The sequence below is a fragment of the Polyodon spathula genome, chromosome 17 (assembly GCF_017654505.1).
Source record: "Polyodon spathula isolate WHYD16114869_AA chromosome 17, ASM1765450v1, whole genome shotgun sequence".
In the NCBI taxonomy this organism is placed as follows: domain Eukaryota; kingdom Metazoa; phylum Chordata; class Actinopteri; order Acipenseriformes; family Polyodontidae; genus Polyodon; species Polyodon spathula.
Window position 1 is genome coordinate 7,385,995 of NC_054550.1, and position 17,760 is coordinate 7,403,754.

General features: G+C 35.9%; 2 protein-coding genes across 6 annotated transcripts in view; both read right to left on the reverse strand.

Moving 5' to 3' along the window:
• Nucleotides 1-8,246, reverse strand: part of LOC121330387 (ATP-binding cassette sub-family C member 8-like) — a 52,978-nt gene extending 44,732 nt beyond the window's left edge. For all 3 annotated transcript variants that reach the window (XM_041276869.1, XM_041276868.1, XM_041276867.1), the window contains exons 1-5: nucleotides 7,755-8,246; nucleotides 4,122-4,284; nucleotides 2,838-2,979; nucleotides 1,604-1,722; nucleotides 367-533 (exon numbers count right to left, since the gene is read on the reverse strand). In XM_041276869.1, the coding sequence (XP_041132803.1) occupies nucleotides 367-533; nucleotides 1,604-1,722; nucleotides 2,838-2,979; nucleotides 4,122-4,284; nucleotides 7,755-7,775 (612 nt within the window). In that variant the 5' untranslated portion in view covers nucleotides 7,776-8,246. The remainder of the gene's footprint in view (nucleotides 1-366; nucleotides 534-1,603; nucleotides 1,723-2,837; nucleotides 2,980-4,121; nucleotides 4,285-7,754) is intronic.
• A 1,457-nt stretch (nucleotides 8,247-9,703) lies between these two features.
• The window catches only part of LOC121329488 (harmonin-like), a 45,091-nt gene continuing 37,034 nt past the window's right edge, over nucleotides 9,704-17,760 (reverse strand). Inside the window, exons 16-22 of one of the 3 annotated variants that reach the window (XM_041275061.1) lie at nucleotides 17,682-17,723; nucleotides 17,240-17,293; nucleotides 15,642-15,741; nucleotides 14,648-14,757; nucleotides 14,118-14,173; nucleotides 12,954-13,066; nucleotides 9,704-10,781 (exon numbers count right to left, since the gene is read on the reverse strand). In XM_041275061.1, the coding sequence (XP_041130995.1) occupies nucleotides 12,973-13,066; nucleotides 14,118-14,173; nucleotides 14,648-14,757; nucleotides 15,642-15,741; nucleotides 17,240-17,293; nucleotides 17,682-17,723 (456 nt within the window). In that variant the 3' untranslated portion in view covers nucleotides 9,704-10,781; nucleotides 12,954-12,972. The remainder of the gene's footprint in view (nucleotides 10,782-12,953; nucleotides 13,067-14,117; nucleotides 14,174-14,647; nucleotides 14,758-15,641; nucleotides 15,742-17,239; nucleotides 17,294-17,681; nucleotides 17,724-17,760) is intronic. The other 2 variants (XM_041275062.1, XM_041275063.1) reach the window with 2 other exon arrangements.

A 17,760-nucleotide genomic window follows, 5' to 3' on the forward strand; every position in this document is an offset into this window, starting at 1 on the left:
TTTTCACATATCAACGACATCACAATGGTATCACTGCAGTACCAAGGTACTATATTTGTGCAACATCGGTTGTAAACCATGATGTTGCCATTGCCAGTAATGCTGTAGTTTGCTGATGGTTCTACAATGGTTTCTTTAAGGTAATACATATGCATCACCATGGTTTCTCTATGTTTTTTTGCAAGCACATGGCACTTATTTACAAGATCATTTGGGATGCAGATTGCAAAATAAATTGCATAACCAAAACTGACTGTCCTCCGTCTGTGCACAGACCTTTATCCAACCCTTGACAGAACTCTTTTCAGATACAGGCGCAGAGAGAGACGCTGTGTGGTTAACCTGCTGTGTCCTTGCAGTACTCACCCTAACTCTGATGACATTGATCTCCACTGCCAATAGCATTCCATACAGCACAACCAAGAGACCTGTGATGCAAAACCTCAGCTGGGTGAACCAAATCCCATGCTCGCAGAACTTGGCAAACTTGACGGTTTTTATGATGAAGGCTAAAATCCAGTAGACGAGCAAAGCTGTCAAAAGAACAAACAAACAAATACTGATTTGAACAAATTCCATTCACTGTACTAAGGTTTCCCCTTGTAGTGCCTGAGAAATGCAGTACCTTTTATTCTACTATGGAACAGCATTTGTTCTCAAATTCTTTTGGAGATCTCCAACATTTGCACACATTGATTTGGTATGCTAAAGAGGACCAATGGGTCTCTGTTCAGTTGATCAAATAGTGGTGAATCTTTCTGTTTCAATCACTCAAATAAGACCAGGGTTATGAAAATTAAACATCTAACAATGTATATGAGTATCTTCAGTGGACCTCTGTCTGTACAAATTTGTAACACTGGGAGGGCCCAGTTTTAAGCAACAGCAGTATTTAGATCTGCCTTCTTTTAGATTAACTGAATTGGCACCAAAATGTATACATTTTTTGTAATCTAGGTTAAATGACTGCTGTACAATTTTTGCTGCTAGTTATTAAACACATAATGCTAGACCTTCCAGTCTCAGTATAATTAACCTTTTGCAAGGATGATGTATCATGAGATAAAAACTCAGTCTAACACACGGCCCACCCTCAGAGCACCCAGATGTTAATATTGAATTGCTCATCACAATAGGAAGCAGTCATGCTGGTAGTAATTATGCATGCATCCGCTATAAGGCCATACATGTCTCTTAAATCATAACCATCCCCTGGTTTAGGATGTGCTACTTATTATCAAGCTCAATTAGGGCTGCATACTGCATTTTAAATGGCCTAATTACAAGTTAAAACTATTTTCTAAACAAATAATAATACTGTAAAGGAGGTTTATTTTACTTTCTTGAAATACACTGGCCCTATTCACAAAGCTTTAACAAATGTGTTCGAAGCTACATGTATTTATACAGGTGAGGTGGAAATGTAACTAAACACTGTAATTCAGCATTATAATCCTTCTTACATTACCTGACAAAAATGCCAGCATTTTGGTTTTAGTCATTGTAACTGGATGAAAACAAAAAGCAATAATAGCTTCAGCATCATATGAAGGCCAGTACAAGCATATTAATGAACTGGAAGCACAGCAGGGTGTCAGCATACCTAGCAGCAGCTTTGGGAAGTTGGAGGTTTCAATATTGTGGTAGTAGATGATGGATGTAACCGCAGCCATAAATGCCAGTCCAGCAGGCATGTAGAGGTGCAGGTGGCGGGACTCCATCCTGGGGAAAGTGAGACGGTAATGTATGTCAGGGTGAAGACGCTAGATGCATTTTCACACATGCCGGAATAAAGCCCTTGTAAATAGAGCCTGCCTGCCAGGCCAGATTATATGTATTTTGTACAAGTATGGATTTTGTTCCAATTAATCATGTTGCCACTTTTCATTGTACCAAGATCTAGTAAGTCTTGTAAAGAATGACCATGGTTCTACACTGACTTTCAATATGAAATGTCCACCAGTATACAATTTATGATGTTCGTAGGATTATTCACACTGGTTAGAAAGTAATTTAACTCAGTGAGAATTTAATTGAAATCATTAATAGTAAGCAGGACTACCTACTGAAGCAGTAAGGGGGCTGGACACACCTGACCTATTTCAGAGTGGTGGAAGGTCTCTATGGTGTATGGGAACAATCATTCTTCTAAAAGTGTGTGTCAAGTTTAATGTGTTGGGGTTGTCTTATCCTGACACAGTGACAAATCCACCCCATAGGACCTTCATAAAATTGAAATCGCACTGCATACTTTTTTTTGCAAAGTTGTGTGTGTGGAAACCAAGACGACACAGTCTATGCATTGATGTGAAGGGGTCAGAGTCTGGTTTGTAGAGTGCAGTCTACCGTCACTCCAATCTAATTATTGGAAATGTGTTCAACATTCAATGTGTGTTTTTTTTTTTTTTTTTAATGAATATAACCTTTCTTTAAGGTTGGAGAGTGTTTGGATACATGAAAATGAATTCTCTTCACAAACAATATCCTTCTTTAATTAATAACAGGCTTAAATAAAATTGTGTATAAGGCCCACACACTAAGAATACATTTGTGCCACATATATGTATGATCATAAATAAACACAAGATATGAATTATTTTGACATGCTCAGATAGAACTGCTGGTGGCTGTATTTGCGGTCTTTAAGTGAGGTTACAAGTTAAAACGAAGCCATGTTGGCACTACTGTTAGAATTTTATGTCGTGAAGCCGGCATGTCAGTAGCATGATGGCAGATCACATGCTTGCAGGAGGGGGAGTGGATCAGGAAAGATCAGTCATTAGCACTTAACGCAGTAAAAATAGCCAGCAATATCACAAAGGTATGCACCCACTTACCCATCCGACACTATGCCCTCTGCAATTTCACACACCAGCACAAACAGGAGAATAAATGTCAGGATCCATCTTAAATTATGGCCTGGGAATTGCAGCCACGTGCTGTGATGTATGTGAACCTTGGAACTGTGACTGCCCCACCCTGTGTGAAAAGAGAATTATTTTTTACATTTGGTTTTCTTAAATATTGTGCATATTCTTTGGGGTAAACACCTTCCCAAGTAATGCATTTTTGTTTTTCCTACCATGTTTCAGTTCTTGCGATGTTCTAGGTGATTCACGTACAAGCTGGATCATTTACAGAAAATGACTCTCAAGATCCACTTTAATGACAAATAAGTGGAACCACAATGGCAAAGGAAAGGCTCTGTACTAATGTGCTAGTGGAAGGGTTGCTACAATGGTATCACATTTTTAAAACATAGTAAGAACCAAAGCACACTGGATTTACCTGTATTGCAGAAGCACAGTACCAATCAGTAACAGTGCGTCGGGGACTGCTAATGGTTATTCTAGGGCTTCTTCAGGGTGACAGTCTTGTAATTTGTATCCTGTTATATTTGTCAATCTTTTCGGAAAGGATTTATGAATAAAACATATATAACTAGGACCAGACTATGATAGTGTACAATGCAGGATTTTAAGTTCATTCCTTATGGAACTAACACATACAGTGTGTGTTGATACATTCATCACTGAAGGCTGATATTTATGTTACATACATAGTACTAAATACGATTCCAGCCTCATACATATTCACTGGGTTGTGCAATTTTAATATATTTTAATACATTATACATACACACATGGGAATAGTTGTATAATTTGCCCACTATTTAGTTTGCCTATTCAATATTGTATACAGAATGGTAATAAACTATATACAAATAATGAGAACAAGTCCCAGGTACTAATAGTTTTGCTTACACTCAGCTATTATGCAGCTTATAATTGTAAATTGTTATACATTAAATATTAATTTATATTATTAGAGTAATTTAAAAGGGACAGAAAAACCATTCCACTAAAGATACTAATGTTTAAGATTTGAAAATACATCTATCCATATACTCACATACAGACAGAATTCAATATAAATAAGGAAGCGATAAAAACTGAAACAATGACAACTAGTAACAGCTATACTACCTTCCTCCTAAATGTAGCAATACCACCTTAAATCATTGACATGCTATGCCACCACTTTCTGGACCCTGAATTTTAGCTATTACTTTAAATGCATAAATGCATAAATGCATGAGTCCTTGAACTGCAGGGACTTACCTATGAATAGTATAGGGAAGGTTATAAATAGCAGGAATACATGTGGCACTATGCTGAGGGCGTCCAGGAAGCAGCCGTTGTTCAGTACTCCCCGGTCTACGTTGTATGCAGCTGAATTGTTGTCATTGCCACAGAATGCCAAGGACATGGTCGAGCTGGGACTCTGTGAAGATCAGGAAAGGGAAGAGGGACTTCAGAGCAGTCCAAAATGAGAAACAGGATAAAAAACAACAAGCCCTGTGCTGCACTGCACACTGCACATTTTTGCTTCAGAATGCTGAAAAAGAGAAAATGCTTAGTGGAGTCTAGCACTACACTTAGAGAAGCAGCCTCTCTTCTGCAGTGAGCTTTCAGAGAGCAGCACATGCCTTGTGTTTCACACTCCAGCCTCACAGGAATCCTTGTAAACTGTCTCAGCCGCCTGAACAGTCAATTGTGTAGAGCATCAGGATCCCTTCCAAAGCTTCTGTAGACCCATTCATGTCTTCTGAACAAACAGGGTGTTTTAAATAAACTGTTGAGGGCAGTAGGAGCACTAGCTGCCTCTTCAGCTGATCTTATCAATAACAACATGCCCTTGCAGTTTGACAGAGTGACGGTCTATTGCAAGAGATTAAAAAGGAGCTAGTATAGTTATCTTATTGTAAAACTGATAGTAGCCATGTACAGTAGGTTTACCATAAGCCTTTAATGTTGCCCATTGGCATCAGAGGCTAAAATATATCTGAAGAATCTAAGGACACTTTTACATTAGGAGAGGATCATGATTGAACCCTGACTTCTACTGTACATTAAAGAGTCTTCAAGAAATCATGGTTACAACAGAGATGTTACTGTATAAATGTCATTTTCTGTTTCAGTTCAAGTAACTACAGCTACCTTGGAGATATATATATATAAAACAAAGATAATTATATCAGATGTGGTTTTCCCTTGAACCATTTACAAGGTTATGTGTTTGATTTTTTTTATAGCCAAATAATTTACCTTCATCAATCAATGTTAAACAGGTTTTTCAAAGATTTGTTTTATATTGCACAGTGCCACCTGTCAATACCTTCAATCAAAACACCCATCAGACTGTCTAGACAGTCCATTATAAAATTGAGATGAGCACAGTAAAAGGATCCAGGTAGTGTAACACAGGCCATTTTCTTATTAGCCAGTACACATTAATGCATAGACAAGGACTCTCCAAACAATACAGTCAACATCTGTTTTCATCGGGGCTTTCAAACACCAGTAGTTATAGTCAGCAAGATTAATAAATAATACCATGAATGTGAAATGCAGTGTTCAACAGTAATCAAAATATTTTCTTAGTGATGGGGGATTGTGGAGCACATGTGGACCAGCAGGGTAACTCTAAGTGATATGTACTGTTTCTTTGGATGGTTTTATAATGCAAACCATTAGTAAAAGCTGACATTTGACACCCATCACTCGATTTTACATTTTTATTTGCACATCTTACTATATGCTTACTATTTTATACCTGGAATAATCTGTTACAGGTCAGTCCATATTAATAAAGAACCCAATGCATTAATTTGCAGTCTGAAACCAATGTTTAAGAGCATGTGTCCCAGCAAAGGAATAAGTGGCTGGTTTCTCAGACCCCAATTAGCACTATACCTGGACTACTTTCCCAATACTATGGTAATCGGGACCTGTGAAACTTGCAGTAAATAGCTCACAAATATCTGCATGGTGCTCATCAGCTATTCAATGTGGACCTTGCTTAAAGGTTAGCCAGCACACTGTTTAGCGAAGCCCTGAAGCCAGACGGAAGTGAGAAGTAAGATTAATCACCAAAACGCCTTTGGAAAATAAGTTGAGATTCAGCAGACTATATGCAACTTGTAAGATTAATGAGAAAAGATTAGCAGCTGAGCAAACTATGCACAAAACATCAGTTCTAATCTAACACTAAAACTTGTACATAGAATGAAATTCCAAATGAAATGTTAAGTTACAGTTTTACAGTAGAGCATCCTATAATGTATTTTTATCCATTCTTTACCTTTTTGTAACCAGTTTTTTTGATTGATTTGCCTGTCTGCTTAGTTTGTCTTGTGTCGCAACATGTTTTTTTTCATTTTATAATTCTGTTTTAACACCCAGAGCCCTGTTAACAAATCTTATCTAACGCTATCGAGCTATCAATATCCAGCAGACCCTTATCTTTGCCTGTGCATTTGCTAATATACATTAAACATCTTAATGAAGAAGTGGGCTTTACAGAATGCCATGCTTAGTAAGCGTTTTCTATGGATGAAGGTGATGTTTTTATTATTATTATTATTATATTATTATTATTATTATTATTATTATTATTATAATAAATATACATTTTCACATACTCTCTGAAGACCTGGTAGAGCTGTCCAAGACTATTCCCTTGAACGAGGTTTGCCCTGGCCTGTCTTGAAACATCCCTTAAGCAAAGCTCTTGCAATTGGCTACTGGCGAGTTTTTACAACGGAAAAGCCAATCCATCTTAACAATGACCAGTCCCATTGGGAAATAGAATGAAAAAAGAAACACACGCACATGCACACGCACATGCACACAAACATTGCCAGCTATTATAACAATTGCAGTCCAGTCATTTATTCGTTCTGTTATAGAGCTAAATGATGAAGGACAATGGCAAAGCAGCGACAGTCCAGTTCTATTCATATTACAGTTTACATTTTTGTTACGCTAAACACAAACAGTAGAAACATTGCTTAACATTTGGAAGTGAAGTTTAATACCACAGAGACTCACTATTATATGTTACCAACGTTATCATCACCATTATCATTTATTTCAAGCACACTACTGGAGGAAAGTCTCTCAAACTACCAGACAAAACGTGTGTGTTTGACTAAAATGGATCGGTTGATTGGTTTTCACCTTGCTGCCTCTGGGACCCCGTGCAAACGAGATGCTTTGTCTTATAGTGTATATCTCGATGCGAAAATTTGAAAATAATAGATACAATTAAAATAACTAGGATACTGAAGTGTATGGATACGTTTCATAACCCGATTGCTAAAATTAAACCAATTTAAAGGAATTATTTCATGGACATGTCTAATTAACCACCTGCTGTGTGTAAATTGTGAGAAAGTGCGCATTAGTTACCACATCAGAGCTGTGTATGATCCCATTTTATGTCGCTGGTTTAACACATTTAACACGTGTTCGTTGTACTCTAATCCTGTCCTAAGATTAACCATTCATTGTTAAAAGGTGTTAATGGGAAACAGTGCATCCTTAACCATAACATTAACTTAACCTTAACACCTAATGCCGTTAAAAATATATAATTACGGACTGATTTATTTTGGTGTAAGAAGCCAACATGCTTCAGCACAGTTATGTGAACTGCTGCCATATTATCCAACAGCAACCAAATTCTTGTCCCGTAGGATAAAAACCGGTGAGAGAAAGGGACTTTTACATGTTTGTTTATGTCAAATGTGTGTTTAAGGATCAAATCAGTTGGTGTAAAACCTACAAACTATATTGTTCTCATTCAGACATTTAACAAACACTGAGTTTTCCTTGGCCAAAGCCGATTTTAATGTTTTGCAGGGTGGACTATATATAAAGCAATATTAAAATACATATGCACAGACCTACCGGTTTGTATCTCGACACCATCTTGATCCAAAAACGTGATGTATTTCTACAACTGCCGTCGTATACAAATTACAATGGATATGACTATTCCAAATGGTATTGCAGGCTCACAGTACAATATCCTCGTAATGAAAAGCAATCTTAATTATTAAGCAGCAGCAGTAGGTCAGCATTATACTTTTCGTAATATTGTGCTATAAATAGCTAAAAACCATTTACATTCTAAAACACCTTTACTTTTCAGGATATATATATCGATATGTATCACACGAATCTCGAAAACCTGCGGAAATAATAAACGTGACTGGAATGCATCGTTAAGGGTTACTCTAATTTTTTGCAGGAATTAGACACGCATAATCGTGGTTCATTCCCAGGAGAAATACACGGTCCTAGTGCCAGATGGCGAATCCTCACGAAGGAGCTAGCCGAGGTGCTGAACTGAACTGTCAGAAAACCGGTATAAACAGATGAAAAACTATTCCCTGTATTAATCCCAAACCTCCGACTCCAAACGAGAGTACAATGTGTTTTTATTTGAACAAGGATATCTCTGCAAGGGCCTTGTATGATGTCCTGTAACAGACTACACGGCTCTCTTCATAGCAGTTGTGCAATTCTTATTTTTTTTCGATTGTTGCTCCCCCCCATACTTATTTGGCATACATACTCTTTTTTTTAGAAGGCATTTAGTGTATGTGTGCATCATTGTAATACGTACCTATGTATTATGTATACATGTACAGTTGATCGTGGTTTTAGTGATGATCCCACTTTCAATATGACATAAGTGTATCTGACCTGCTGTCAAACAAAGAGGTAGATTTACGAGTCAGAGAGCGCAATTCTCCAAAACAGGAAGTACATTATTCCACATATGTATGTAATTTGTGTTAATGTCACAGTCTTTAAAAATATGAACATTGTTCTTTTATAAATATTTCATACTGTACATTTTAAAAAGAGACACTGTGCAGTTAGCGGTTTTTCCATGGACCATGTAATGTAATGTGTATACTACAAGACACAAGAGTGACCACTTACCCTATTGTTATGTGAAATGCAATGGACAGGGAGGCCTGCCCCCTACTGGTATAAAATGACAATGTTCTCTCTGCAAGATTCATTAAGACTTCCTTCAAACCATGTAAGGTACAGAACAGTACGTGTGCATTAGTAACGTTCTGCGCAGTTTTACTCATTTAACACTTATTAGTTCCTGTTTTTTTCTAAACAGTGCAGTTAATGTACAGTATATGCAGCAGGCATATTGCAAGGTTATGCCATTCCATTACTATGCTGTAAAAAACTAGACCGCTACATCATTTTAATACACTTGCCACAACCATTTATGCAATCAGAATTAAATGATTTTGGCATTCTGCCCATTTTACAGAAGCTGTTAGTTTGCGAGAGGAATGCACAAGACACAGGCATTAAGCACATTGCCAAGATTAGTCAATACAAAATTCCATTTACTTATTTAGTACCTGGCCAACTGTCTACAGCTTTACTGTAATGATTAAGCACTACTTCTCAGAAAATGGAATGGAACGTGGTCATTGTAGCAAATCGGATGGCAATAACTCTTGGATAGAGGGGCTACTTACAGAAGAGGAGCAATTCCTCCCCCTTTTTGGTAGGATTATGGCACTTTAGGATACAAATTATGGGCACAATATCCAAGAAAACAGCTGGGTATCCATAGTGACAACACAGTATCAGGATGAGAAAAAAATCTATCTGTGTACATTTCCATGAAATTACAAAAGACCTCCTATTGAAGACCTTGCAACTTTTTGATGAAATTATATCCCAGTAAATCAATAGGGAATGTGTTCTTTTCCACAGTAAAAACTGATCAATTATCTTACTTGGTCAAGATAGTTTTCTAAATCACAAGACATTTAAAACAAAAATGAAAAAAACATTAAATATTCACTAAAATATTGCAATTCAGATGTACATCTTTATTGATTCAGTAAAAACAGTATTGAACAGACATTTTCCCAAGAGTAAAACAATGGCAATATATTGTTTCCCACAGTATTTTATTTTATTTTTCACTTTTTTTGAGAGAAATGGTCTACCTTTCTAGGGTGAAAGAAATCACAATAAAAGCTGTTACAGTAAACACTGGACTAATGGGTAAAGCTTAAGAAATCTATGTCTACCAAAAGAGATAGTGGGGTCTACTTAATTGATCTAAACAGAAGTGAATCTAAATACTTCATGATACTTTTACATACAGAAATACAGTAACGAGATTCACCTGCATTGTTGTGAATGACTTAAAAAATGCTGAAAACCCCGCTGAATGGAAAATAAAAAGGGTTTACAATTAACCTAAAAACACACCTACATTGTTTAATTTAACAGGTGGTTGTTTCTTCCATTTTGGCAATGCCACCTTGGTCTTTTACATTATAAATTTGTGCACTGAAATCCATGCAGGGTGAAAATATAATTAACTGTCAACCCATTTACTCCCTCCTTAAAAGGGGTTATAGTTAATGAAACAATGTCAGACACTTTCCTCTGCTATTCATCTTTTAAAAAATGTATGGTACCCCCTTCACAACCTTTTTCCTGTCGTTCCTATGATTAAACAGCAAATACGGCTGGTTACTCTTTAATCCATGTTAAAGAATTTGAGCAACTGCATACTAATTGATTATGATAGTTAGCAAGTACAGGATGGAAACTAACCATATGGATACAATTACACAACCTGTACTGCTCAGAGCTAATCTAATTATTAGGAGCCTTTTAAATCTCCCCCTGCTGCAGATTAAAATAATGATTTTGTATGTATTTATTTATTGAATTGTGCATTTAGTTAAGATTGGGTTTTTCGTTTAAAATTTCTACGAGACATGGAAGTTGATTTTTTTTTTGTTTAATAGTAACTGACAATATATGAATTCTTCATTTCAAATATTCCGCTTCAAACAACATGATCCTCCTTCCCTGTTGGATTGGTTTGGCATGGCAGGCACAACAGGTCATCATTTCTAAAAGAATGTCCTGCAAAGAACACAAACATCTTTTCATTCACAGATGTCTTAAAAAACAAACAATAAGAATAAAGTCCAAAGTCACAATTTATCTTTATCCTGGATACACCCGATAGTGCAGCTGGTTATACAACTTTGCGTGTAGCAGAATTTGTTTCATAGTTTTGACCTTTTCTTCTTTGTTACTTTATTCTACAAACACAGACATATTCTGGATACAAAATCCACTATACTATGTAAATGATAGGTGTATCCTGGATCAGTAAAATTTCATTCTCTATTTTCATATTACATTAGTGATGTACAGCTTTGGCCAATATAAAACATTTTGATTCATAAAGTCAAACGAAAACCTGATAAATAATGTGACGTTAACATATTGAATTGCATACCGCTTTGTAGTTTTCCAAATATTTCATGACAACAATTAAAAAATGTGACAATTCAAAATCTAACATGAAATACTGTACTACTATTATGGCTTCCGGTAGACTTTTGCGATATCATTTTTGTAGTTTCTTTGATTGCATGATGGTACATAAAAAGAAAAAAATTATGTTCACATAGTTTAAAAAAAAAAGTCTCAACACAAAAATTCTAGGGTATGCAAACTTTTGGCCATAGTTCTACTCATACCTGGACAGTAATACCCCCCCCCCCCCCCCCCCCCCCCCCCCCCGGATATTTCACACAGACAGTATGTGTTACATTCTGTGTTGCAGTCTGAACTTGTCTATTTTGATACCAGGATTAAGGTAATTGAGATTGCTATTCATTTTATAGGTCTTAAAGCAATATTAAACGTGACAATGCAGTTCATACATTATTTCACAGATTCCTATATCATTTTTAAAGCTGTATGATCTTTACTGTATGCCGTTACTAAAAAATATGGTTTATAACTTTTGACATTTGTAGATTCTTTTTTCTGCTTGTCAACATATCTTATGATATGCTTTCTAAGCAAACTTCTAGTTTGTGCAAGTAAAAGGATGCAACAACATTATTTTTTGCAAACTCAAGTACTATTTATTGTACTATGCTTTAAATAAAGAGATCCCAACTGACATAATACACCCAAGGTCTTATGTTTTGATAATGGCAACAAATGTTTAAGGTTTAAAAACAATAATCCCATCAATCACTATTACCTTCCAGTGTACACTTGGCATGTAGAACCTGGATTGAGTAGCATAAAATACCAGCAAAAAATAAATGCTATTCAAAAAGCTTAAAAAGTATGCTGTATTTTGATTAATTAAATCATGTTGAATGTTCATAAACTGAAAACCATTATAGACTGGTGTTAGTTTTTTTAACAACAGGCAGGACAGTTTGTGAAAATCAAACTTCACTTCATTGTTTTTTTGTTTTTTTAATAATTCAGTTACATCTTTGTGACTAGGGCCTGCCAACTTAAAATAATGGTTCAGAAATAAAATATCAAAATACTAAATACTGTATGTGTCATGACATGCAACAATCCCAACTACTGCTATAAACTGTGCTTAGCTCCATGCTCCATTTCAGTTAGGCTCAATTAACAGGCACCAAAACAAAATCAAGCATTTACAGAACTACACCTCGGTTAGAAATAACATTGTGATCATATCGGTCATTTTTAAGTGCTACTCCATTTTGCTAGCAACAGCCACTCATTGTGTTTCTTTTAAACAATGACAATCTAGTAAGCAATGACTTTAATGTCTGTTTTTCACTTTTATACTGGCACAAACGATGATCCCAAAGATTTTATTTACACAAAACAGAATGTTTTTTTTTTTATGCTGCCTGCAGTGCATAAAGGCAAATTACATTCGATAGCAGAAGAAAAAATTTCAGGCTTCATTGGGCTTGTCTAAAGGTTTCTAGAGTTCATGCATTTTAACCACACTGTCAAATAATCAATTTGTGCATATGGGGCATATGGGGGACGGGGAGTTTACTTAATCTCTGAATTTACAGGGGGAGACAAAACAGATGTCTTGTGATCAAAACTACTCACCATATGGAAGACTAATTCAGAACAGGGATGCGGGGGCACAGATTCAAGAATGCGAGGCGGAGGGGGTATGTAAGTATGACCTTGACATGTAGACCGAGGCTGTAACATGCAGATGATGCACACACTGACTGACACATGCCGTTGGAAGTCTCATGCCAAACCCCAGTTTGTAATTACCATTAGGAAAGTGAAGGTGCTACAGCTGGAGCAGGTACCCTTGTCTGTATACAGAGGCACTGCCGTCGAAAACCTTTCTGTTTGCTGAGGGACTGACTGATGCTGCTTTGGGGCTGCATATGCAAACAATATCATAGCATTACTCAGTGGAAAGCAGTTTTACACTAAATCATTATGGGCTGTACTTATATAGTCATGAATTGCAAGGTGCATTTTAGTAATACGCAAAACTTTCAAACTGTGAATGAGTCGCTCAGTAAATTATGTTAGCAACTCTGTGTACAGAGGAAAAATGAGAAATACATACTGACCAAGCAGAGATTTAATATAGTGTTGTATAATATTAGTTTTAGACCTCCTCATTTATGTTCTATGTATTATGCACCCATCTGTCTTTATAATTTATGTACTCCCAGTAATGCATTATTCATTTTTCTATGACGCTATTTTTGCAACTGTAAACATAGGCCATTTCTATTAATAATCTCAACTTTTCCAGACCACAGGGAGTTACAGAACAGCTCCGATTTATGCTGGGTGGAGCCTACAGTTCTAATCCCATGGGAATCATATATAGCAATGATAATGTTGCACAAAATCCATTTTTAAATGAAGATGTAAAAGGTGACCAATTCCATTTTATAATTATGTTGTAAAGTAGAGCTCTAGCAAATTAAGTGACTAAGTTCAGTTGTATATTATACTGAAATGCAAGGGCCAACTACTCAAAAAAAAGACAACCTACAATTGATTGAAGAGTTACAGCTTTCTGGTGTCAACTTGCATCAGTTAACAGGTTTTATATGGCAATGTATCTTTGGTCCAAGGGAGAATACACTTTCATCTCCATTCCTTCCACACAGTAAGGTAAACCAACACACATTTAGTAAGCTGTATCCCACCATCAAGCCTAGAGGCCTACTCCAAAATGAAAACATGTAGAAATATGATGCTATAGCTCTTGTGTTGATATTGCTTACACAACTGAACCTATATCCATCAGTAACAATGTTTTATATCGTAATTATCTTATGTGCAGTAGTCAAAAATAAATAAATAAATAGAAGTTCTTGTCCAACAAGTGTTTAAAACAGTCAAACTATAACTAAAGCTCTATGAATTGACAGTTCTGCCATGGATATTTCAAACTTTTAGTTTACATACACTTCATCTTCATACTCCTTGGGTGGGGAAATTGCAATGGCCAGATCAATCCAGTCCTGAGAACAGAAAAAAGGAATCACAAACCAGTCTCCAAAGAATACAGACCTGATCTCAGTGCCAGTAAAGACCATAGCAATTTTTATTGCTGTATTAAAAACCAATCCATCCACAAGTTCACCTCTCTACCCAGCTACCTACAGCCTTCCTGATGATCAGCACATAAACAGCATGTACTTCTATTCAAAGCATAGCAAATCAATGTTGACAGCATACTGCATGCTTACCCTTTGATTTGCAGGCTTGCTGTTTTTAAACCTGTGCTATAGGTTATAATACTATAGTTACTTACAGTGCTTTCTGCCTCCACTAATTAATATAAGCTGGAAATTAAAAAAAACAGCTGTGCCAAAGAAAAAACCCCAAAACTTTGTTGTTTGTCCTCTTAACAGTGTAAAGTTTATTCACTAAAGAATATAAGGTACTAAACAGCCAATAATGTTAAATGTCTTGCTTCAATAACCATATCTTACCCCACCACTGTTCCAGGCCCTTGTCAAGATAGACTGGGCCTGCTGTAAGGTAGCTTCAGTCAATATCTCCCCATCCACTGCCAGTACCTCATCTCCTTTTACCACTCCACCTGGGAACAAGAGAGAGAAAGAGAGTTCAGAAAGAAAAGTCTTTACCAGCATCTCATTGTGAACTGTCAAAGTGCAGATGGTAGCATGTTCACACTTAGTAGTTGGAATTCAAAATGAAGCAAAATCTGTACTTTCTCTTAAATTCCAATGAAATAATCAGAGATCTATAGCGCAGATTACATACATACTGTTTTTTAATGGAAACAGTTTAAAACATTCCCTACTGAAAGGTCCAATATTATGCACAAAATAATAGGAGCATATCCTGTGAAGTGTAAAAATCATTGATATTTAAAAAAAAAAAAAAAACGGTTATTAAAATTACTGAAGCCTTCAGTTGAAGATCTGTTTGGTTCTTGACCTTAATCTTTGGTACAGAAAGGGTGCTATTTTAATTATCTAACATGTAGCAGTATTTAATACCACTGCTGTTTGGATTAATCAATACAGCATTACTATAAACAAAACAAGTAATGAAAATAGAAAAACCCAGTAGCTTGCTTCTTTGTTAATTTGTAATACATACTGCAGAGATCCTGGTGTGCACCAAAGGTCATTAGTTCTAGAACACATGGTATGTAATACAAAGTGAACAATGAACCTTTCGATAAAAATACCATGATTCCATTAATGTTAAAAGACTTAAACATACTGGCATACAACTTGTGTAATTGGGATTAAATCTCCAAGGAAGTATGGTGCACAATATAAGAGTAACCTCTGTGTTATTTCAAATAACAATATTTGATTTAATATTGCTAAGAGAAAAAAAAAAAAGTTTTATTGTGTTTTTGATAAAGAAGCACCACTAATGGAGTGTTCAATTACATTATGCTCACAGATGAGAACAGACTGCTGGACTGTCCACATCACACACACTCACCATGCTTGTCAGCAGAACCTCCTTCATAAATAGCAGAAACCACTATTTTTCCAAGGGGTGAATCAATACCACCCTCTAATGCAAGATCAAGTGGACCCGCCTAAAAAAGTAAACAGATATGATCAGTTTCATAGGATTCACGCAATGTATTTGCATAAACAATCCTTCACAATATGGCCAAAAGTTTTGTATCACCCTATAGAAAGAACTAATTTTGCTTGATAAAGTGGAATCAAAACCTGCTGAATAATGTTATGCTAACATATTTCTCTGTAGTTTTCATATACTGTACTTTACGAAAAATTGACATTTTTCTAAATCTAACATGAAATACTGAGCTACTATTATGGCTTCCAGTAGACTTGTGTGATATCATTTTGTAGTTTCTTTTACTATATGATGTGAAATATACTTTTGGCCATAGCTGTATAAACAATTTTGAGTTACAGCTTATTTTCTTATTAAAAAAACCAAAAAAACAAAAAAAAAAAAAAAACAAACAAACAAACAAACAAACAAACAAACAGCTGAAAACCAGTTTGTGTCTTGTACAGTCTTTACTCTGGGTCTGGCGGAGGTCTGAAGGTAATCATTTCAAAGTAGCTATAACAAGTACATAACCAAGGTCAGAACACACAAAAAACTCCGGATTCTTATTGTGTTTATTACAACCCCAGTGGAAAAACACTGTCATCAGTGATCTCATTATGAAGACTGATGGTCTATTCTGAATGTACGAAGCTGTCAAATTAATTTTCTTCTGATGCTGTACTGTCACATCACAATTATCCACCAATGGACAAGGGCAATAGCAGGTTTGTTTCAATACAGATCTTTGCTGTCTCTCAAAAGCTCTTCTCTGACTATGAAGCAGAGACTTGTCATTCACTCATGCACTTGACTGAAAAACTGTGAAAAGGTAAAACACAGGAGATACTCCCAATAATAACACATTTAAACTAAAGTTTGGGATTCTTTGAGAAATTTTAAAAAGGAATGGAAGTGTAGGTCTACCCTTCTTGGTCAGGTTGTTCAGCATACTGAACATTTTTTTATTTGAAATTGCCCATGTACCATCAGTCAGAAAGGCCTCAGGTAAGGATGTTCAGAATATTGCACGTTCAATTTTTCATGATCCCAAATATTGGTCTCATACTGTATTTTGTATTTTTGTGATCTCATGTAAAGCAATGCATGTGTTTCACAGCAAAATCTCTTAACAAACCTGGTCACCTAGGAAGTTATTACAAAAATTTTAAAGGTTCCTAGATACAAAACTTTCTTTCATGTCTTTCTTTAGACTTAGATTTTTAGTTTTTACTGATTCTCATGAAGACCACTGTCAATGACAGAGGTGCTTTATGCAGGTGTGTGTGTGTGTGTGTGTGTGTGTGTGTGTGTGTGTGTGTGTGTGTGTGTGGGGGGGGGGGGGGGGGGGGGTTACATGCAAATGAAAAATTCAAATTAATAAAGCAGCAGCACTAAGTGGAGGAACGCATTTCTAAAAGCATTTCAGTTGAACAGTAATTTCATTAATAACAGGTTTATCTTCATGTTTAAAAACATAGAAAAAAAGAAAAAAACAATGATTACTGTACCTTTTTAATTCTCAGTAGTCGAACATCCCTTCTAGCAATCTGATCTGGAGTAAACTGTAATACAGGAGAAGAAAATGAATACTAACACAATGTAGCTGCTGATAGCTTTGTGAATCTTAAATTGATAATACTAAAATGAAGTGTGTGTGTGTTGAAGTGTAGTTGGTTTTTCCAGCATTGCTGTATATGCAAGGTTATAAGAGACCTACATCTAATACTTTCCAAGGCAAAGACACAACCAGACAGTGTACAAAACCTCTTTTTCCTCTGTTTAAAATGATAATTTCCAGGAAATTCATACAACTGTGTAAAAATAAATAAATAGAAAAATCTCTAATAATGTTTATGTTGTAAATTTGTTAATCTTTTGGGTGAGTCCCAAAACACCACACAAAAAATGGAAGCACCCCTCATATCAAAACATTTCAACTATAGAACATACCGTAGAATATGGGTCAAAGTCTTCGACATATTTCTGAAAGCCCTGCAAAAGCAATCCAATAGATTTACTTTGGATGTGT